This window comes from Gekko japonicus, unplaced genomic scaffold (assembly GCF_001447785.1).
Source record: "Gekko japonicus isolate JY-2015 unplaced genomic scaffold, Gekko_japonicus_V1.1 scaffold32, whole genome shotgun sequence".
NCBI classification, from domain to species: domain Eukaryota; kingdom Metazoa; phylum Chordata; class Lepidosauria; order Squamata; family Gekkonidae; genus Gekko; species Gekko japonicus.
The window spans coordinates 844,916-868,882 of NW_015167527.1; the positions used below are offsets into that span (position 1 = coordinate 844,916).

At 41.8% G+C, this 23,967-nt stretch overlaps 1 protein-coding gene across 4 annotated transcripts in view; it reads left to right on the top strand.

Moving 5' to 3' along the window:
* Positions 1 to 23,967, top strand: part of ACTN1 (actinin alpha 1) — a 115,716-nt gene that overhangs the window by 68,112 nt on the left and 23,637 nt on the right. For 2 of the 4 annotated variants that reach the window (XM_015413304.1, XM_015413305.1), the window contains exons 4-8: positions 8,072 to 8,158; positions 10,029 to 10,116; positions 12,451 to 12,529; positions 16,199 to 16,280; positions 18,427 to 18,512. In XM_015413304.1, the coding sequence (XP_015268790.1) occupies positions 8,072 to 8,158; positions 10,029 to 10,116; positions 12,451 to 12,529; positions 16,199 to 16,280; positions 18,427 to 18,512 (422 nt within the window). Of the gene's footprint in view, positions 1 to 8,071; positions 8,159 to 10,028; positions 10,117 to 12,450; positions 12,530 to 16,198; positions 16,281 to 18,426; positions 18,513 to 20,965; positions 21,052 to 23,967 lie in introns of all 4 variants that reach the window. The other 2 variants (XM_015413307.1, XM_015413306.1) reach the window with 1 other exon arrangement.

A 23,967-nucleotide genomic window follows, 5' to 3' on the forward strand; every position in this document is an offset into this window, starting at 1 on the left:
TATCTATAAATGTGCTTCATAAGGACTAGAAACCATAAGGTTCAGGATGGAGTCAGGGTTGTCTAGAAACTGTGCTTGTATACTTCAGGCAGAAGTATGTTCTCCGTGGTCCTCTTGATGTCCTCACATTACTCCTGCCCCATTATTCTGTTTTGAGTTGTGAAAGTTGTGCTTCAGTTCCCTTTAGAATAAGAATTTGTAATGGTTACCTCATTCTTGCACCTGGAACATCTGCATATTTATTAGATGGCATTCCAAAAACCGAGCACAACTGAATGCACTTAACTGTGTGAGTGATTACGAACTCAAATATTTGTGTGCATAACATAGGTAGAGACCCCAAATTTCTGTGGAGTGATCCCTTGTGAAGAGTTAGTTGGCAATCAGAGATGACTCTCATAGATTGGTTTAGCTGTGTTTGTGAAGTTTCGATGGTACCCTTTAATACCAATTCAACAAGGGTATGGGCTGTAACTGGGCCAACATATATATATATTGGTTTGAGGTAAGAGAAATAAATTACATTCATGTAATATGGGTTGGATTAGCCTAAACTGTTTCTGGTGATAAAAGAATAAATTTTGGGCAGAGTGTGTGGATTACTTTTCTGCTTCACTTTGTATCAAGATAATATCACAGCGTTTAAGTGGCCCTTCGGCCGCTGCTCCCGAGTGTGGTGATGGCCCAGTGAGAAGGACTGTAAACGTTTCCAGACTATGAATTTTAAGGGACTTAAATTAAGACTTTAAAAAGCTGTCATGGCTGTAAACTAGAAAATAAAAATCAGTGAGGCAGACAAAATGTTATTATGGTTCAGACAGAATGAGCCACATTAAGTAAGCAGAGCTAAGGTAGAAAAGTATTCCTAGGTTGATCTATTAGTAGAAACAACACCTAAGTCACTTTAGCAGCAGATTCCCACAATATGTCATATTTAGCCATTGAAAGTGTTCAGTGCCTCATGGCTGTCAATCTTCTTGGTTTCAAAATATCCTCCACAAACCAGCAATTGCAATATTATAAGTCTGAGGACACGGGAATGTAAAGTGTATCTTGTGTTGCAGCATCAAACCTGCTTTCTAGGTTGTGAAAAAGGAAGAGTATAAAGTATTGAGGAACAGCCAATGAATGTTTTAAACAGCCTTAAAACATTGTACTGTTGAAATCAGTAGTAACACTGCTGTTTACTTTCAAAACAATGGGTAAAGCGGAGGTTTCCTGATCAAAGGGTTGTACTTGAAACTAGGTTAAAGGAAGCTCGTTTCTTTTTTCTGCTGCTGTGGTTTGTAAGCTGCTGTCTGTCTGCACACAAGCATCTTCAACATACATTCTGATGAGCTGAAAGAATAGCACTCTTGATTGCTAAATGAACTATATTATGGATTTCAGTGCTATTAAAATAAGTAAATGTGGGATATTTATTCTGCTGACTCTTACTGGCGTTTCCAGCATATAAAAAATTATTAGCTTCTCTTGGGCCCTGATCCTGCTACCTGATCCTGTTACTCTCAAGTCACGGTAACATGACAGCCTCAGCTGATGTCTCTTAAATGTGGAGCAATACAAAGACGCTATTGAGTCAAACTGACCTGTGTATGTCAGCATTAAAAACGGATGGCTATTTATTTCATTCTTCCTCCCACTCATAATGGATGAAGTGGGAGAGTGACTGACAGAGTGCTGTTTCATTTTACCTCACATTATATATGACAGTCAGTCAAATCTGTTGAAGCCAAAGCTGTTACAATCATGTTCAATCTTATATAATATTTGGGCTGTCACACGGACTTTATGTAGTTCTTCAGCTCGAAGCTTGTTGGCCCTCTAAGGCAATTGGTTGCCTGCTGTCTGAAACAGGATGTGGGACTAGATGGACCACTGGTCTGATCCAGCAAACCTCTTCTTATGTTCATTGTGGTAGCTGCAGTTCATGAACTGCTTAAGACAGCCTCTCTGTAAACATCCCGCTTTAGTAGTTTGCTGTGCAAGTATGAAGAGTGGATTAGATTAAGTGCAAGGCCCTGCGGTTGTGCAAAATTTGGTCATGGCATAGCATTGTGGCTGCAGCAGCTCAGGGTATTGCAACATTGCTGGTTTTGTGACAAGGTGTGCAAGGCCTTGCAGAAGTGAGGGGTGGGTGAAGAAGGACACAAAAGTAGGACAGGTGAGTGGCAAGACTAGTTACTGGTATACCTGTGCCAATAGGAAGGAGGGATTTACATTGAAGCACTGGTACAGTTGCAACCCTGTGTAAATGCTAGTAGGATAATACTAAAAATCTTGGTTGCATTGATTCCAGAGGTGACATTGCCAGGTATTTGGGTTTAAGTAGCTTGTAGCTTGCACAGTCTGGGGTAACCACGATGCTCGTTATTTTTTAATAGGTCTCTTAAGGATTGTGTGGTACATGGCATTGAGTTTCTTAGTGCTGCAGTAAAATGTATTATGTGAAAACATTTCATATTGCTTAATTCATGCCAAAAAAAACCCCAACAGCGGTCAGCCACTATTTTTTTCTTCATCTGTTCCCCAGTGGGGGGACCCAAAGTGTCTTACATTGTTCTCCTCTTCTCCATTTTATCCTCACAAAAACCCTGTGAGGTAGTTTAGGCTAGGAAGTCACCCAGTCACCCAGTAAGCTTCTGTGGCAGAGTTCGGGTTTAAAGCTGGGTCTCCCAGATCCTAGCCCAACACTCTGACCCAGGGGTCTCCAGCCTTTTTGAGCCTGTGGGCACCTTTGGAATTCTAACATGAGTGGTGGGTGCAGCCATAAAATGGCTGCTGCAGCTTCCCTCCAGTCACACAGTGAAAATCCTTGTGCTGTGGTGGCAGCTGCTGCTAAAGCAACATATTTAAAAATCTGCAGAGCCAATCAGATCTCCAGTCAGAAGCCCCACCTGGCCCTACCCACTTTCTAAAACCACCTAATGGGCTCCAGAAAAGGTGTCAGTGGGCACCACACCGAAGATACCTGCTCTAACCACTACACCACACTGGCATTTCAGATGGCTTAATTTATATGGAAAAAGCTAAAGCTGTCAGTCAATAAACGGGTGGTACATGGATGGCCATTCTGTCAAAGAAGGTACATGCAACATTTTTCCTCCCTTGGGTTTAAAAGTACAGTTAATTCTCTTGATTGAAAAGTCCTGGTGATGATGAAGGGATATTAGACACAAATCCTAAGAGAGCAGCTTTGAGCTCTTGCAAAGGAAAGCCTCTTTACCTCTTTCTCTCCCCCCTCCTCTTGTATTATACCCACCTTATAGTCCCTCTGTCCATAATGGTACTACCAGCATCTTTTACCCCATCAGAGTGGCTAGTGGCTGTGCCATCTCTGAAGGTTAGTTTGAAGTCCAGCCTGAGGAAATAGGGGCCCATTCTGCATACACAGCTTACTGCAATTTACTGCAGAGAATCCGAACAATCGAGCTTTTAAGCTTCACTTCTGATTTCTTTGACTGCCCTCTGCATATACTTTTATTCTCCGATTGAGTCATTCTGCGGCTACAACAGAAAAGTGCCGTTTTTCTTAATTGGTGTGAGAACGGCACTTGCGATGTCTGGGGATGGTCCAATTGCCACCGACTTGGCCAAGTGTGTGAGCAAGGGATGGGGCACACTGCACCCTTCTCCTTTCTTTCATTTCCTCCCTGCTCTCCCACCTCCTATAGCTAGCTGCCGCTGGAGTACTCCAGGCATGCACAAACCATAGAGAGATGCCAGCTCGGGGGCTGGCTGGCTGGTCTTTCAGGAGGGGTGGTGTCCCAAGGATTCTAATTTAAAAACAAAAAAAAACAAATGGGCCTTCAAGCCTTTCATTCCTTTTAATACACCCCCCTCCAAGTTGTGTGCAGATTGGCTTTGGGGAAGGGGGAAAAGATCCCTCCCTAGGGTCCAGTGTGCAAAGGTGGGGAGGAGTGTGTCCAATGGGCCCCCCTGCAAGCTAGAAGCATCAAACTCATGGAGGACCTCCCCAGGGCTGCCCCTCTACCTGCCCTCCAAGTTGTGTGAAGATTGACTTTGTGGAAGGGGGGAAAGATTTCTAGGGTCCAAAGTGCCAGCCAAGAGGGAACAGACTGGGAGAAATCAAACATGGGGGAGATGTGACAAAAGAAAGGAGGGGTGGAAAAAACGGGTGGAAACGGCCAGAGACATGGGTGGTGTCGCACAGTCCGAGGTAATATGTCTGCTTAGCATTACCTGCTACTCAGAAGCAGATCAGTCTTTAAGTCTGCCGCAAAAGCACTCTTGGATACCCCGGGGCAACACCATACTGACTCCAAAGTCACCACTGAATGGCCATAAAAGTATGCAGAAATTCCAGAAAGACCCAACGCACACAGAAAGTGAAAGCATGATGCAATCCAGAGGGTGATGAACAGCTCCAGAAGAACACTGGGGAAACAGACGGGGGCAGAGAAGCCCATAATTCCTAGAAGTATGAGCTTCTTAGTTTTATCTTTGAGTTTGGGAAGGGGGGGAAGAGTTAGTTACTCTCCTGAGAGTCTGGATGTTTGAGCTATGAGTATGAGTAATGGCATTGCAAACTCTTGCAACTTAGTGCTGAAATATTTAATATTTATTGCCCTTCTGACCAAAGAAATGGAAATCCTACTGTTATTTGTATATGCTGTTAATAGTGGATAGGTGTATTGGCAATGAGATGGAGCTATACTCACAAGCACAAAACATTTACTGTTACTGACGGCAAAAGCCTCATCCCTTTCAGTTCTTTAAACAGCTGTCCCTCCCTGACTGAATATAAATTTCACTAAGAATCATTGTATGCTGATGGTGTTATGAAGAGTACCATGGGTTACCATGGAGTTAAGTCACCACATCAGCGTTTTGACACATTAAATTCCCATTCTCTTCTGATTCAACTGCAGAGGTGATGGCAAATGGCAAAGAAGCCCTGTTATTTTGTGAAAAGTACTGGGTTCGCCGCGTGGAGGACTCGGACGACGACATGCGGTTGCACACGTTTATTGTACTTAACACAAGACTAACTCTAGCGGCCCGACAGGGCCAACTATATACATATCTACCCAGCACCCCCTATTCCCATTGGGGGGTTTGAATGTCCCGCCAAAGTGGCTATTGGTTGGGGCTGGGGGAACCAGGATCCAAAGTTTCCTTTGTTCCAGGAGCCAAGCTCCTGCATGTGCCGCAGATCCCTGGTGGCGGTCCACGTACATAACATTTTGTACGTAACTTGTTAACAATACATTTGGAAATTTACATCATGGGGTGGAAAATGCAGGGTTTAAGGTAGCTTACCAGAAAGTCTGGTGGAGGTGGACAGTTTTTCTTCCTTTTCACACCCAAATGCTTAAGGTAAGATATCTGCTATTAGAAGACAGGTTGGAAGATACTTGTGGCAATCATCCTTAAAAGTCCTGCCTCCTTCAGGGCTTTGGACCAATCCTTGTGATTTAGGCCTCATGCAAACTCAAGTGGTTGTCAGCCAGTCAGCCTAGGGTTGCCAAGTGACACGCCATCCGCCAGCGTTTTCCCTCGGATGACCGTGGCCCCGCCCCCAGTGTGCCCAGCGTGCCCATGTCACTTCCGGGTTCCCCCGGGGCCCGATCCAGCGGCGGGGCCCACCCCCCGGGCGAACTTGGCAAGCCTAAGTCAACCATAGAACTCCACTGGATTGGGAGGGGGTGAGCCAGCCTCAGTTTAAGGAGGATGAAGAAACCTTTTTAACTTTTGGATAGGAATTTTGTGGCTCTGGAAAGGAGTATCATTAGCCAGGCTTTTATTTGGCTTTTTACTTAGGGTTTGGGGGTCAGCTTAGGGAAGAAAGCTTATTTTAGTGGTACACTAGTGGCCCATCATTCCTAAATGGTGTGTGTAGATTCTGTGGAAAGGTGCTGGGGGGGGGGGGAAATCTTGAAACTGCTGATCCTTTCCAGAGAAAAGAGAATGAAATCTCCAGTCAGGGGTGATTTACTTTATTTGATAGCCAGCTTTACTTAAGTTATCCACACATCATATTTACCTTATTAAATACTTTGTTTTCTGTTAAATAGACCTTTGTTCAGCCCCATCTGTGTCTTGTCTGTCATGTCAAAAATCTAAGAAGCAGCAGTCTGTATTTACCTCATGTATAAGTACCATATTAGTCTAGCAGGTTTGCAAATAAGAGACCTTTAGGGAGCACATAGCTTACACATTACCAATGTTTATTTTAAAGCTTGTGTCCCCCTTTATATGTGATTGTGGGTGGTTAAAGTCTAAAGAATCTATAGCAGAAGCCAGATTTGTGGACCGAATATTCTTCGGTCAAGAGGGCAGTTGCCTCAGAGCCCCCCACCCCACCACTGCCACAGTACCCTACCTGTAAAGTTCCTTTACAACTTTTATTAACTTTGTTATTTTCATCCTGGAATCCCTTAAGCTTGTCTAAGGGAAGAAATGGGTCAGTCTGGAAAATCCTTGAGGTAAACACACATCCATCCGTGCTCCCCCACCTCCAGCAGAACCTTTTGGTTCGGGGGTGAATATGACCCATTCAGGTTGATGCTCTTACACACACACACACACGTTAGATGTGCAAGACAATGGAATGGGGATAAAGGGGTAGAATGGACTGCACCACTTCAGAATGCAAACGAGGGATCACAATTTAGAATGCTTTGCTATATTCAAAATCCCTTGCCAACAGGAAACTGTTACAGCTAGCTTGTACCTGCTGAGCTAGTTTTCTGTTTGCAAGAAGTTTTTTTGTATGAAGGAGTGTTCAAAACTAGAATGTGCCACCTATTGTTTGAACTCGTGCAGTCCATTCCACTGCTACCTTTTCTGGCATGAGTAAAGCAGGACCTCAAGTGAAGATGGTAGTGTGCATAGTTGTTGACCCCAGATCAAATCCTGACTCTGCCATGGAAACTTGCCAGGACTTCAAGTGAAGATGGTAGTATGTGTAGTTGTTAGAGTGTCACGCTATGATCTAGGAGACCCCAAATCAAATCCTGACTCTGCCATGGAAACTTGTGCTACCTTTTCTGGCATGAGTAAAGCAGGACCTCAAGTGAAGATGGTAGTGTGCATAGTTGTTGACCCCAGATCAAATCCTGACTCTGCCATGGAAACTTGCTGTCACACGTAACCTACCTCACAGAGTTGTTTTCCTATTAAAATGGTGGAGAGGAGAATAATGTAAGTTGCTTTGGGCCTCCATAGGGGAGAAAGGTAGAATCTCAGTGAAGTAAATAAATAGGTAAATAACTCATTATATGCAAATTTCCATAAAATGGAAACAATTCCTCAGAAATTCCCTTTTCACATACACATACTCCACTGAACTCCCTCAGCATACAGCACACAGATAAGCATATAAGGGTACAACTATTCATTAAAAATAAAATAGAATAATATGTAAATGAAGTTTTAAAAATTTATGTTGAAATCTTTCCAAATGTACAAACAATGTTTGGTAGTATAAATTCTGAAAGCCAGGGAGAAAAGGCAGGGAAACTATACCTTAAGAAGATTCTGTCATGGAACCCTACACAACTTGAGTGGATACTATGTCGTGGATAACTAATACACATACCTATCCAATCCCCGTGGTAATAGAGAAAAGCCTTGCCACTCTGTAAAAGCTCCACCATTTACCACAGATAAGAATGTAGCAGGGGGGAAATCCCAGTTGTAGTAACAGAGATGACCAAGCAAGCATCTGGTTGACAACTTTACCAAGAGGTAACTTAGCTTGGCTGTATTAGCCCTGCGATTCTATCTGCCAAAGATCTGGACTGTACGTACATCTGTTTGCTCTTTAATTTGCATTACGTACCTGGCACCAATTCTCAAGTAAATGTGACGGTACGTTTAGAATTGCTGTTGCTTAGCTACACTTGCTCAGAATTATCTCTCTCTTTCACTCACTTTTCACACATTCAGAAACAGGCTTATGTGTGGCTCAGCTTTCAAGGTTCTAAAAGGTCTCCCAAACACAGCTAGCAAACTATTCAGCTCTGTTACTGGTTTGATAAAGCATTCTCTTTAAATATCTACTGATGATATTTTTTAAGCTGTTGGGTTCTTTTCTGTCTTGCAGAAATTGTTGATGGGAATGCGAAAATGACACTTGGAATGATTTGGACCATCATCCTCCGTTTTGCCATTCAGGACATCTCTGTGGAAGGTAAATCCCAGTGTGCCCTCTTCCCTTGCACAGATACTGGGGACATGTCACATGTGAACACATGAAGCAGCCTCGTACCAAGTCGGACCATTGGTCTATCAAAATCAGTATTGACTTCTGTGACTGCTAGCAGCTCTTTGGGGTTTCAGGCAGAGATCTTTTGCATCACCCACTAACTGGAAATCCCAAGGATTGAACCTGGGACCCTCTGTGTGCCAAGCAGATGCTGTACCACTGAGCAGTGGCCCCATCTCCGTGGTGGATTTCTTTAAATGGAAATTATATTAAAACTACCTGGTGATTTTCACTATGTTGTCTAAAGGGGGGTTTGCTCCATGCACACAGTGCTTCCACATGGTGCTTCCACATGGTGATGCTAGCACAGTCAATCCTTTTTGCCTATACGGCTGCTAGCTTCAGGGAGTTGAAGCTGCAAAATTAATCATTTTGAGACCATGCACATTGCATCCATAACCTTCTCTGTTCCTGTGGGCAGTCTAGTGAAGAAGGGATATGTGCAAAGCCATCATTCAAAGTGGTTCTTATGGCAGCTGAGGAAACTACATTGCCAGTGACTGAGGATAGAATTAAGCTTGTTTCTTCCTGTATTGATAAAAATACTATTCATGTATTGTACTTACTGTGCAGGGGCAGCTTTGACTGATTCCTCTGAAAATAGGTCCTCAGGACTGGATGTGAGGTTAGATCAAAGTTAGAGCATAATTTAGATCATGGTTTGATAATAATTAGAGTTATATTTTGCCCTTTCCCATTATTATATGATTGTGTACAACCTACTTATGCTACTGTTTCATGGCTGTGCTGCTCACTTGTCCTTGCCCTCTAGTGTGTGTGTGAAGCTACTGCATGTTTTATATTTCTTTAACTTGTGCCTGTAACTGATTACCTGTGGTTAGAATTCTGACCAGTTGACTGTCTGTTTTCCCTTCTAGACTTAATGTTAACACCTCCAGAAGACTAAACATGCTTTATAGCAGGATTAGGCAGAGATACAATAATTGTGACCAAGTGTGGACCGAAGTGTGGGTCTCTGTGGTTCAGATCTGACGCTCTGTCTACAATGCTATGATAATTCTTTACATTTAGATAAGAGACAAAGATGGCTCTGCCTCACACCTCCATAATAAAAACACAGGGACAGTAGGTCATAGGGAATGTGTGTGGTTCAGTGGTAGAGCATCTTCTGTGCATGCAGAAGATCACATGTCCAATTCCCAGCATCTCCATTTGAAAGAAACAGGTAGTAGTTAATGTGAAAGACCTCAGCCTGAGACCCTAGGGAACTGCTGCCCATCACAGAAAATAATACTGACCTCGACCGACCAATTGTGTGAAGCTGTATAAGATAACTTCGTGTTTTCCTGTTTAATGGAAGGCTGCATTCTACCTTCTAGATTAAGAACATGTAGCTCTAAGTTTAAAACAAGAGAACTGCAGTGCTGCGAGAATGCAGTGCTGGTGAGAACTACCCATCTTCCCTCTCTGCGTGTCACTTCTGGGATCCATGCAGGGAAAAGGAGGACTACATTGTGGGGGAACAGGAAGGATAATGGAGGGGGGTGCGGGAAGAATGAATAGGTGAGTGAAGCAGAGTAGGTCACTGCCCTGTGAACGCTTTTACAAGGCTGTCATAAGTTTCGCTGCTTTAATTCTCAGCCTCTTATTGGCCAGGTTTTTGGCTCTCATTAGAGGTGTGAGTGATACATGTAAGCCTTCTCCAAATGAAAAGAGGGGTCCAAATCCTCCTCAATTTCTTCAACTATATTAAAGGTTAGGATGAATCAGCAGCACTGAAAGTAGTGAAAAGTCCCACAGAGGTTGGCTAATTCATGTATCTTTTGTTCCCTAGAGACATCTGCTAAGGAAGGGCTTTTGTTGTGGTGTCAAAGGAAGACAGCCCCATACAAAAATGTGAACATCCAAAACTTCCATATTAGGTAATGTAAAGGTGAAGGGTAGTCACCTGTAGCCTGCAATCTTCTGTGCTCTAGAGAATTTGGGCACTGATGAAAAGCTTAGCCCAACTCTCTCTTTAACTGCAATGCTAAGCATATTTACAGTGGGCTTTAGCATCAGAATCAAAGAAAAGCAGGGTGGACGGAGCTATTGTGTTCTTAACTGCCCTATCAGTTCAGGATTAACAGGCTGAGGCCATGTAAGGCCTTCTTCCCACACTATACTAGGTACACAATCATGCTTTTGTTCTCTAGAATGGTGCACATAAAAAAAGCTTATGCTCTATTTTTTGTACTGGCAGGTTTGTTGGTACAAACTTGCATCATCTACGAATGTTGCTCTGTTGTGAAGGTATATGGTGACATGTGATTCTATTCCTGTGAGTCATTGTTGGAGTGGGTCTTTTGACCCTCCTCAAAAAATGATAGATAAGAACAGAATCACTTGTCATCCCTTCTGCCTGAAGAGAGAGAATGATGCTATACATTGTACTTTCTTCCTCATGACTTCTCTTCAGATGTACACAATGCAGTCCATCTCCTTCTAAGGGCTGAGCACATGCAGTTTGGACTTATTTGTACAAGTGTATTTTGTACATGTAAATTTAAAAGCTTGAGTTTTGAATCTAGAATTGAATAAGTCATTTGCAATAAACATCTTCTGAAGAATAAGGTGGAAGTGATGGACCATGTTCTGATAACCTATTTCTACTTGTTTTCCCTGCCCCCGCTCTTTGTGGCCATTTCAGTGCCACTGGTCAACAGTAGCCCTCCTGAAAATCCAAAAGAGATGGTGCAAGGATAACATTTTGAGTCTTATAAAGGGGGGGGGTGTCTGTGAGTTTTATTTTCGTCTATATTTAAGTATTTACCTGCTTTGCTTAAGGATAAGAGGTGTGTTTGTGTGTTAATAGTAGACAAACTGGTTAGTCACATTCTCTTCACTACATAAATTAGTGTGATGCTGTGACTGGGTGAATTGCAGCTTAAAACTACTGAGTGTAGCCAATCACAATTGAGGGGGAAATTTATATTATTTTCATTCCTCAGTCTTCTCCTGCAACAAAATTATCTGAACTCTTCTGGTTTAATGAAGGTTTTGTGGTTGGTAAGATGAAAAGAACCTGAACTGAAACAAGCAAATGTCACCCATCATCATATATCTGATTCTGAACTGGACCATAGAATGTGGGTTAATAGATTAGCAAAATGAGGCTAGGGACAGATGGGTGGGATTTCTCTGCAAATCTGAACAAAGTCCCAAGTTTGTAGAAAAATCTGAAATCTAAAAAAGAATACATTGGGAGATTAAAACTACATAAAATAATAGAAACAACACCTGTAGTTTTAAGATAAGAATGCCCACTGAGCTTTCAGTGGCCCTTTTGGAGGTTGCTATGCAATCACAGCAGTACTCTCGGGGACCCTGTTTGGGTAGAAAGGGGAGACTGAAATGTTTCCAATAAAGTCCTTGTGGGTCTCCTGCTTGTTATATCTAATCCTGAGCAATGGCCTGGTAGGGTGGATAAAAAATCCACATAATGAGATTACATAAAGGGGATATCTTTCTACATGTCTAGGTAAGCCTCAGATTTGCAGGAAAAAATGTAACGTAAAAATAATATACTGCATGCTTAAAAGCCCCTTTAAGGAAAGTATGCAACTGAGATCTTAAGTCTATGTTGTAAAGGGCAAAAGATTTATACAATTTGAAAATAAACCAGAATATGGTTTCTGGCTTCTCTTCAGATCGTATAATAAATCTTTTGCCTTTTCACACGTTTATGTTGTAAGATCTTGGTGGCCATTTGGGGGTTGCTAGGCAGCTTCCAACTAACATTCCTGAGGATTCCAACCCTCAGTCTCAGCATGGGGGGGACAGACAAAAAAAAAAGTCAGGAAGAAGGGAAGGTAAAGCTGGAAGGGAGGAAGATTAAAAGGAAAAGTTGAAGATAGGGGAGGGGAACAAAAAAGGTAGGTAAGGACAGAGGCTGCAAGGAAGAGAAACAGGGATAGGTAGGTGAGTGGGAAAGAAATAAAGGGGAAAGGCTGCAGGCACTGCCAGTGGGAGGTAAAGCAAGAGGGAACAGAGGGAAAAATTGTCTTTGTGGATCCCCCAGTTTTTTGTAATATTGTATAAGCCTAAAGCAAATGAAGGCCAGATATTCTGCCAACTGCATTTTCTGTGGCCCATAGCTGATATGGTAAATACTACTGATCTAGTCTTCTCTATGTTTTGTGGTGTGTATTTTTCATTAGTGGGTGTTACTGATTTTCTTAATTAATGCTGTTGTTTTTGTCCTTTCTCCATCACAGCTGGAAGGATGGCCTTGGTTTCTGTGCCTTGATTCATAGACATCGCCCAGAGCTCATTGACTATGGGAAGCTAAGAAAGGTACCTCTTGTTCCAAGTTTAGTTGTATTGAGAAACCTGTGTTGGCAATTGGATAACAATCATACTTACAAACTGCATTTTGATGTAATAGGTATGCATATGATAATAGGTATCTTTCTAATGCCCATATACTCCCCTCACTCACCTCCCTTTTCTCACAGATTAGAACTAAGGATTCCTGTTTTGGAACTAACGTTGGCTCCTCATTATGTATGAATGTATCGCCTGGGTGAATTAGAACTGGGATTCTGAACCACAGTATAATCCTAGCTTAGCATCTTTGTTTGTAGGAGATAAACTCCAATTCACCTGGGTGCCTGAATTTGTTCATTATAGGGTTTCATTTTGACTGGAGGGGGGAGGTGAGAGGAGCTTGATGGTATAAGAAACAAGCTATGTTTGTGCCCATCACAGCAAATTGCAGTTTATTCAACTTTAAGACTAGTGGCTTAAATTAAAAATTACCTTAGTCCTTAAAGAGCAAAATTTAGGTCATTTCCCAGTTCAAAGTAATGAACTTCTGGCATGTCCAGTCTATCAGATTGGAGGGTCAAGTCAAGTCAGCCTTTATTGGCATAAATTATCAGTACCATTTATACATTTTAAAACAGATTGGAAGTTGATGTTTTCTAGTAGACTGAGTTTAACAATTACGTTTGTGTTGGGCTTGGCATCCTTGGAAGGAGCAGCAGCAGCAGCAGCAACAGTGCCTTTTCAGAAACCTTAGCAGGGCCTTTGTTGCTTGTACAAGACTGCATAGTTAGCCATAAGACCTCTCTGAAGAGCAATTTGTGCATTCAGCTTTGTTCACAGTAGGTAGCAATGGCAGGAAAAATATATTGTGCTGACAGGAAAATTTTAGAGTGTGTGTGCAGAAAAAAATCTTTGCCATGTCTTCTTGTATCCCAACTGTAAGCCATGAATCAGGTATTCCTGTGTGGTATGAAAGTTGGACAAAGGTTCTGCATAATGTTTTCTTCTAGAAGCATGCTATATCTTGGTCAGTAAGGACAGGATATTTTTGTGACCAGCATTTCCAGTGTTGATGCTGTTTGGCTTCTAACACAAATAGTTAGCAGCTCGTACTCCTTCCTCTCATCTTACTTAAACCATTTTGCTGATTTGCAGTTGGTAAGAAGCTGACCATTGGTGACATGGCAGTAATTACTATGGCAGCAACTTGTGATATGTTGAGTTAGAATTTTTTCGTAGGAAGGAGAAATATCTGTACTGGTTAGCATTTTCTTCTCTGTCTTGAGAGGTAGGAGAACCAAGTAATAACGTCTTATGTCAGCAAAGTCAGAATATGTATAAGGCAAGATTTTCTAAAAGTTTTGGCCAATATTACTAGCTATGAAAACTAATAAAATAAGAACATAAGAACATAAATTTTCTAAAGGTTTTGGCCAATATTACTAGCTATCAAAACTAATAAAATAATGAAGTTCCCACTCCTTCGGTGTCCCTCTCTGTTTCAGTCAGTCAATCATTCACACTTATATCCTATCCTTGTGCTAGGTAGCTCAAGGTTGCAGACATAGTTCTCTCCTACCTATTTTTTCCCTTCACAACAACTCTGTGAAGTAGTTTAGGCTGAGAGACTCAGGGTAACTTCATGGCAGAGTGGGGATTTGAATTCGACAGTCCTAGTCCAACTCTCTTACCACTAAAGCACACTGACTCTCCCAGCAACAACAACAACAACAGTGTATAGTTCTTCTGGAGAGATTCTGTGGCAATTACACCTGTGTAAACATTTTCAGATTGGGATGGTGATCTTTCCCAAAGGTGCAATCTTATGTACACTTATCTAGGAGTAGGTCTCATTTAACTCAGTGAGATTTTGGAGTAAACATACCAGGAGTAAATATGACAGGAAGCTGTGAGTCATGAAAAATTTGTTTGAAGCTCTACACACATTACTAAAACAAAATTATAGCAGATATATTGATTAACATAGCTATCTTCCTTTGTTTTGAAAAAGCCAGAACAAAGGACAAAGCCAAGGGAGATCAAGGCCATCTAGTCACAAATAGGGATGGGCATGAACTGGCTCACAAACCTTTGGTCGTGATAAATTTTGGCTGGTTCATAGTTCACTTACTGAAGTTTGCGAACTGCAGCCCGGCCACAAACCTCCACAGACTTTTAAGGCAGTTTGTGAAGGTTTGTGGGCAGTTGTTTTGGTGGCAAATACCACTGAAACAGCTGAGCTGCGGGGGCAGCCTGCTCCTGCAGCTCAGCTATTTTGGGTGCTGAACAGCTGAGCCTGCTTCCCTATCTCAGCTGTTTAAAGGGGCTTTCTTGGGTTCAGTTTCCTGCAGAAAGCCACAGAGCACTGCTCAGCTGTTTGGTTTAAATGGCTTGGAGCTATTTAAATCCCTGCTTTCTGTTCCCTGCAAAAAGCGGTGGGGATCAGAAAGCAGGGGTCATGAACCCATATGAACTTCATATAGGTTCGTGGTTTGGTTTGTGGTTTCAGCCATGAACTGAACTGCAAAAATGCAGTTTGTGCCCATCCCTAGTCACAAATTTGCTTACTATTCACAAAAAGAAGGATTATTTAAGCAAAAAGCCAATGAAGTATAATGGCTGTTTCAGCTGAGTGTGTCTAGCAACTGGCCCATTGCCACTATATTTCACAGGAGAGAGAAGACTGAGTCTCTCTCTGTATTTTCTCATAAGTAGGGAGAGTCTTCTCAAACATTGTCATAGTGACTCTGCGTAGCTCAAGGCACAAAAAAAAATTTTTTTGTTCAGTTGCAATGAAAACAGAAACAAACTACGTATCTCTCAGTTTTAATTCTCATTGCTGGGGTTAGGACTCATGGAAAAGGGAGATAACAGGGCTCATGGCATTTTTTTAAAGGTCCCTAAAGAACATGCTCCAGGAAGACCATTTGGCAAACTTTTAAAAGGTTTCTCTGTGTCTCTGTTTTATTTTGATCCCTTCCTTCTTCCAAGGAGCTCAGGACAGTGTACAAAGTTCCCTGCTCCTCTTGTGTGATCGTTATGATAATATGTGAGTTAAGTTATGCTGAGATGAGAGAGTGTGTCAGACCAAAGGCTTCCTACTGAGGTTTGTGACTGAATGAGGATTTGCACTGTGTTCTCCCAGATTTTAGTCCAGCAGTCTGACCACTATATCATATTGACATCCTTGGTGATGGAAAGTGCCATCAAGTTGCAGCTGACCTGTGGTGGCCCCATAGGGTTTTCAAGGCTAAAGATGAACAAGCTGCATTCTTATGTTCTTACAGACAGCTGTAAAAGGAGATTAGATAGATTCATGGAGGATAGGTCTATCAGTGACTACTAACCATGATGCCTGAGGGGAACCTCCATGTTCAGAGGCAGTTAGCCTCTGAGTCCCAGTGCCAGGAGGCAACATCAGGGACCTTGGCCTCTATGCCCTGTTGTTGGCCCTCCAGAGGAAGTGGTTAGCCATTGTGTGAGACAGGATGCTGGACTAAAGGGACCACTGGTTTGATCCAGCAGGGCTCTTCTTATGTTCTTATAGGCAGTTTGCCTTATAGGTCTCCCATCTAAATACTAAGCTTCTGAGATCTGATGAAAGCAGTCTAGCCTAGGCCATCTAGGTCAGGACATTCTTAACTGTGCTTAAATCTGAGTAAAAATTATTTATTATTTTGTTTGTTTACTTCCTAGGATGATCCTCTCACTAACCTGAACACAGCTTTTGATGTGGCTGAAAGGTTCCTTGATATCCCAAAAATGTTGGATGCTGAAGGTAATGTAGACTCTATGTTTGTTTGACCTTTTGTCTCCCACTCCCCACTAACAAAGAGGTTCCTCAGACTTTCTCCTGGACTTTACTTCAAAATATTATCCTTTGTCACCACATACCTAGACAATGGAAGTCCTTATACATATGAGAACTGCTGCATGGGAACTGCCTTCCTGTGGCTGGATCCTGTAAACTCCTAGTTATGGTTGAATCATGGAATGATCTGTGATGCACAGATCATAAGGGAGAAGTTTGTCAGGACCTTCTAGAATAGCAGCACTGATACTGAAACTTCTAATATGATCTGCCTGTTCCACATGGGATCCAAACATGGGGAAGTATATTCCACATGGCACCAGAAATATATAAATCAAGTCTGATCAGGTTGTATCATTAGGGTCCTTTCATTTTCTCCAGTCTGCTCTGTCTTGTTAAAAAGAAAAAACATGCCCTGCCTTCCAGTACCTTACTGTAAGGCAAATTAAGTTGTAGCTGAGCATCTCCTTCTGAGAGATATGCCTTGGATAAGAGGAATTCTTAACTACAGCAAGCAGCATACTCTCTCTACAATACACAGGGAGTAGAAACAACAAAGGCTTCCAAAGCACCAGTTATGTTTCTAAGGGCATTTTGTTTCCTGAGCCACTGATCAAACATAATAAAGGGAGATAAAACATATGTTAACGATAGTCTTTGGCTCTCAGGAATTAGATTCCTGAATACAGATCTGAAACATCCCTTTTGCCATGTTAAAAGTCTCCATTGGCATAGAGAGCACAACAGTTTTCTCGTGGCCTTTGAATGGGTCTTATGGCATTTTTCTCCTCCCCTGCTCCAATACAACTGGGGAGAGAATGTTGTGCTGGTTGTGCTCAGCGTTGTCCTGTTTTCCTCTACCCAGGTTGTGTATCATGAGACATTTTTTGTATAGCTGTTGGCTGAGCAAAAGCGACAAACATACTCTGCTACATCTGATCACCAGGACATCTATTTTTTCATTTATTTTTAAAATGACCATTGGCATATTAACCACCTTCTTACACTGGTTTTTGAGCTGAGTATGGTATTAGGTTCATTTAGGCAACTTGGCTTTAGAACCATAGGTATGAGAATAAACTCCAGCTTTAAAGCCACACTTTGTGGAGTCAGCTTCATTTTCCTTGCCTGTATCCCAGTGGATTTGAAGGTGGAGAATTTTCATATGGGAAGCCTGAGAAGAGTAATTTATCTTTTTTTAAAAGTTGTAATTAGTATTGCTCTGTGGTGTGGTAAATAAGTATTTGTCTGCACTGCAGCATCAGCCCCTTCTACAGTTCAGCACCTGAATGCCAAATCAAAAGTTTGGGAGAAATATCCCCCCAAAGCTATGATGCAAGACAGCTTTATCCTGATAAGTGCATTTTGGATTAGGCTGGCAGGACTGGTTCATCTGCTGTCCACAACTGCGTGCTCATGGCAAGGGTATTTATATTATCATTAACCTTCTCTAGTTCCCCCAGAGGGTTACAAGGGTTTTGTATGTGGGTAATGAAACCAATCCTTCATACCCCCAGCATGTGGCCTGAGGTTGCTGGCTCTGAATTTTATTTTCTTATCCCCTGGGATTGCCACCAAAGACATCTATCTGAAAGTATTTGGGCTGGTTTGGATAACAAGAAAATATACAGAAGATGCTTTTTTTTTTGCTCTGTTGCATTTCATAAATGTAATAGCAAGGAAATGCTGTGAAAAATATGGCATGGCCTGAGCTTGGGAGGCGATGGACACTTGCTTCCTTTGCTGACATAATGGGTACTTGAAAAACTTAGACCACAGACATGCTGGAATGGAGCACAAGATAGTGGCGGGGAGGAAAGTCCCGTTTCATTCAATACAAAAGCAGTCTGGGGTCATCGTCTACCTTCACATGTTTAGTGCATATGCTTCTTGAAAGTGCCAGTTGTCTCCTTTTCCAAGAATAATTTTCTTTGTATGTCAGGGGAAGATATACAAAGCTATAAAGGAGAAAATCCTCTGCTGGCAAAGTCTGCAAAGGCCTGTGTAGCGAATATTCACACCTGCCCCTCACTAGGTGTCCCTGGCTGTCCTCCTCGCTTTGCTCACTTCCCATCAGTTGATATGCTCTTTAACTTCAGGTTTTCTTTGACAGACATTGTTGGAACTGCCCGTCCTGACGAGAAGGCCATCATGACCTATGTTTCTAGCTTCTACCACGCCTTCTCAGGAGCCCAGAAGGTATCGCAGGATTCCAAGCTTCCTCCACACAGCGCACCTGGTCCTCTTGCTAATGTCCAAACCTTTTTTTCTTTCTCTCTCTCCTCTCTAGCTACGGGCATCTTTATTTTTATTATTTTTGGCAGCTTTGGCTTCTTGGTTCCAAGTGGTGCCCATGGTATACCACATTTGGGGGACACAAAATTGGTCAAACACAGTCCTACAGTCAGTGATGGAGTGCAAATCTAGTCTTGTGCATCCTTTACTCTGCGGTGGTGCTGGGAGCTCTTCTCTTATATCTCCATTACAAAGATCTCTCTAGGGGTTAATATCAGGGTGATAAATTAGGATTAAAATTCATCCTTGTTTGAGGCACAGTCATTTTTCACACGAAGGGTATGCCCAGCAAATAGCCATCTTCATGCTAGTCCAGCAATCTTACATTGCTGCTGAATTGCTTTACTGATTGGGCACAGCAGCTTGGGCCCTTTCTCAAGGGCTGCCATTACTTCACCAAAGTATGTAATCAAAAATAAAACTTGGTTGATACAGGTCAGTAAATATGGAACATGTGAAGTTGCTTCATACTTTCAGATCATTGGTCAACCTAGCTCAGTATGAAATGCTGTGATTGGCAGCAGCTCTTCAGGGTCTCAGAAAGAGAATGAGCTTTCCCATCGCCTGCTACCTAAGTTCCTTGAACTGGAGTAGCTAGTGACTGAACCTGAGTTCTTCAGCAAGTTAAGCATATGCTGTGCCACTGAGGTGCAGTCTAAATGCAAAGTTGCTTTTCCTATGTGTTCCATACTTGAGATTGAGGCAGCGTTTCCAGTGATTTCTTTATTCAGCTCAGAACACAGCAACACAGCCTCATAGAATGATGCAACTATATACCTTTTGAACCAGTGAGGCCACACCCCCTAGCACAGTAATGACCAATTACAATTGAGAGTTTAGGACCAATGGAATTTGTTCCCGCCAAAGGTCAGAGTCTTTCTGGATTGCTCGGTTACACAACAGCGACCAATCCAACTGCAGGGTTTAGAATACCTGGGAGTCAATGGAGCCTGTGCCTGAAGCTCTGGTTTAGGTTACATAGCATAACACATAAGCAAGTACACAACACTATGCTTATGAAAACAGTGAGAGTATTTCTTAAAAAGCAATAATTCTTAAAATTATGTGTCCAAAATAGAAAGTCACCACTGAGCATGGAGTTTAATAAGCCAGCTATTCTTTGAGCTGAATTTTGAACCTGAGCATTTTTTTAAAAATTAATGTTACACCTCTTGTCAGTTACTATCATCCTGCTATTAGTTGCTGAGTTTGCAAGGTGCTGTGTTTTTTTAGATGACACAAGTGCATATTAAAATACATGAGAATATAAAACAGGAAGGGTAATGCATGCATTTCCAAACAATGTACGTAGAGCTTTGAAAATGAATCCAGAAATTGCAGCAGTTGCCTGAGAAATATACAAAGCTGCATTTAGAATTGCTTTGAGAAAGGGATGGGCACAATATCACACTCAACTGCTGGCCGATTTTTCATGGACCATCTAGTGTCTGCAGGTTGCTAGCATTTTTGCAAAAACACATTTTTGCAAAAAATAAAATAAAACTGGAGCCCTGTGAGCCTTGGCCTCATCCAGCAGAGCATGATTTGCATGTGTCCCCACCCCAATACCTACTATTCCTTGCTTATTGAATGCCAGCAAATTAGGGAAAATATTAGTCATGAATTCTTCTTGTTGACATGCTAATTGGTAACAGGCAAGTAGTTTTCATCTTTGGGAAAAATTCAATCATACAAATCCCTTACCTGCATTGTAAAATTGTGCAGTTCTATAGCACTATCGTGCTATACTCCTGCGTATGTAGCTTGATTCTAACCTGCCAGAAAAAAACAAGCATGTTCAGTGAAAAGAGTTCCAGAGTATAATTTTATCAGGGTTCCCATGGGTATAAAAACCAAGTTAAGTTCATATGTGTTCACACAAACTGATAGCAGTCAAATGGGTCTCCTAAGACAGATGTGTTCTTGTTTCCTTGTGCATCTGCAACTTTTGTTTTGGGCCTCTGTTAAAAATTAACTACTTTTCTCTTTATGACTTGAGTGGGTACACTGGACTGGCAGTGGACTCCCAGAGAAAGATACTTTGCCCATATCGGCAAGTGGGTTGACTCTACTGACTGTGGAGTGGTGTCAAGATAATAATGTACACTGGGGTGGTTGCTAAGAAACTGAATCTGAACATGGATAGTGGTTGCAGGTACCACTTGACTTCACAAAGCCAACCCTGCTGGTCACATTCTGATCCAAATTCCTAGCTCTCCGCATGGAAATCTGTTTGGCCTGTCCTGCAATGCATGATGGGAAGTTTCCCCCCTCTCTCACCACCCATGACTGTTTTATTTTATTCTGTGTGCTGCTTCTTACTTTATCCTTTCAACCTCTTCTCCTTCTTTGCACAGATATTATAGGCACGCTAAGGCCGGATGAGAAGGCCATTATGACCTATGTTTCATGTTACTACCACGCCTTCTCAGGTGCGCAGAAGGTGAGACTTTACTCCTAACAAACGCCTCCTCCTCCTTCTGTTCCCTGCCCACCAAATTTACAGTACCTATTCTGAACCAAGTATGGACTCCGATGCTGGCTTTCACACTGAACTCTTAAAGCTGTTGCCACATCCTTGGAAATAAAAGACTTTGAGTTTTGCTGAGGGTATTTTCATAATAAAGGATCTCTAAATTTTCCCAGCTAAAGATTCCAGCCTAGAGCTGCCAGGTCCTAACCAGACTGATCCAAGATGGAATATATTTACTGGTTCAGTGAACTGGTTTGATGCTCATTTATTGGCCTTTTTCGTGTTCCACCTAAGTGATAGATCCCTAGAGCTCCTTAAACCCAATTATTGCTGTTAGTTGATAAAACACTAGTTTGCTGCTGGCAGTGTTAAGTCTGTTGGAAGTGTTTAAAAGAGTCACTTCTACAAGTATTAGTAGTGGTAATAACTACTGTAGTATTTGTTAGGTGAGGCCCAAACACCATGTGATGCTCAGTGACATACAGTTATTTTCTGTTTCCCTCCTTATTTTCAGTTAAGTACAGCCTCTGTTTTCCCTTAGTACAGATACCAATATATTTTCTGTTTTGGAGCGTGGGGTGGGGAAGCAGCTTTGAGGGTATTTTTAATGGTGGAACCACAGTGGTAAATGGCTAAGGGGCTCCTTTCCTCCTTGCCAAGCTTTCTCTCTAGGTTGCAGCCTCTGAGGCAGCATTTAGGAAAGGAAAAATAACAAGAATATCCAGGGGAAAGCTACATTTGACTGAGCGTGGCCTGTACTTTGGGTGCTTTTCATACAACCAAATATCAGTAGTTGAAAGTGCTCTTCTACACACGAGCACTTGGTCTCCCAACAGTGTTGTCGTTTTCCAAGCAGCTACTCTGGAGACAGAAAACTGCCATTCAGCATTTATGCAAGTGCTGCTTCTTTACTATGAATAAATCTAATCATGCCTATGGGCTTTTTCCTCTTTAAAAAAAAAAGAGAGAGTTCATTCCAGCTTTGCCAGATACAGTCTCAGTAGGAGACCTCTGGAGGTCTCAGTCTGTAACTGTCATGTTTTTGCCATACTGAATTCCTGATAAATTAAGGGAGACCAAAATATAAGGTGAGATAGTTGTCCAATTACATCTTTCCAAACCAACCAACCCTGATAGCAGATTTCATTACAACGGTCTCTGTATATACCTCTTAACTTGCTCATCTGTGTTCCATGTTTCTCCTTGTTCCCATCACTTTTGTGTTCTTCCTCCATCAGTAGTTCTAGTGCTTTCCTTCTTCCTGTGGTGTTTCCTTATTCTAACACATTAAAACAAAACCCCCCCCAAAAAAACCAACCCATGTACTTGTCTCTCAGCTTCGTCCCTTGGGTCTTGGGGGCTGCTCCCCTTTTCACATATTGTACTTGGGTACTAAATTCATATCAGTTCTGAATTAAAACTTCTATGAACCTTACCATGAAAAAAGTTGTGATTAATTCTGAACTGTCATTAAATATGTATCTAAGTACAAAGTGAAAAGGAGAAAGAAGGCCTTATTACCAGCTCCTCTGGCTTATTACCACCTCCTCTGGGCAGTTCAGCTCAAAAAAGGCAGTTAAGAGTCAGTGATCTTCCTTCCTGCGACAGGCAATAGTTCCACAAAGTGCTGATTCATTACAAAAGACAGCCTCCCCCCCCCCATCTTCCTGTTGTGCAGTCACATTACAGTAAAAATCAGTGGGAACAATTTGTTCCTTTCCCAAAGGTATGTAAATTTTACTGAAATCAGAGGGGCATTAGGCGACAGATAGAGGTACAAACTTCTGGAACACCACAGTCCAAAATTACAGCTTTGATGTTGGGCCCCAGTTTTAACTCATTACCATGATGTTGTGTTAGCTGCCAGGAAAATTGTTTTCCTATGCAACTTTACTAACATATGAATTAGGCTTCTTTTTTAAAAGACTATGTTTAAAAGCAATGTCTTTTAGAAAACCAGAGGTTGCACAGTAACGTTATATCCTCTCAATGTGTTTTTAGAACACACTTAGCTGTTACATTTATACCTTGGTGTGTGAGAAAATGCCTGCAGAAATTCTAGGATGTGAGACTTTTCTGCAGGGGGAACTCAAACTACATACAAAGATCACACTACCAGTTTGCAAAGAGCCAGACTGTTTCCCTAATTTTGCATAAAGTTGTTTTGGCTGCAGGTAATATTGCTTTTAGGGTCTGGATCTACATGAGCCCAGCATATACCGTAATGTTCTCAAGTGAGATACACCAGGGTTTGTTCAGTTCTTTGGGGGGCATGTTGTATAACAGACCGACCCAATTCTAAATTAATCAGATTCACAACTGGTAATTCTCTATGAAGTTGTAGATTCAATTTATTAATCTCTTTGCAAGGTAGATATTCATGGTACTTTTTTCAGTAGCAAAGATTTTTGGGACAAATTTGGTTTGTTAGAGACCCATGTTATATGATTACTGTAAACTGTGATCCACCAAAGAAGTAATAATGACCAATTCTTTTAAAAAAAATCTTGATTGTTGAAATTATAAATTCTATACAAAAAATGTTGAGGCCTCTGTATAACCTGTACTTAAATTAGTGTTATTTAAAAACAATTCCTGCAAACATTGGGTTAGATTCTGTATACTGTAAATTATTATTATTTATTATTCAATTTATTCCCCACCCTATCCCACAAATGGGCTCAGAGCAGCTTACAGCATGCAGGAATTCATGGAATTGGTCTCTTTCTCTCCCCCCCCCCCATAAAGTTTCTCCTGGAGGTAGAATTACCCCTTGGGAACACAGTGAGAAAGTGGTGCAAGGGGCTGCAACTTGAGGAGAAATCAGTAGAAAACACCTCTCCCGCTTTCTCATGAGAGCTGACACAAGACATGGCAGGAGGGAAA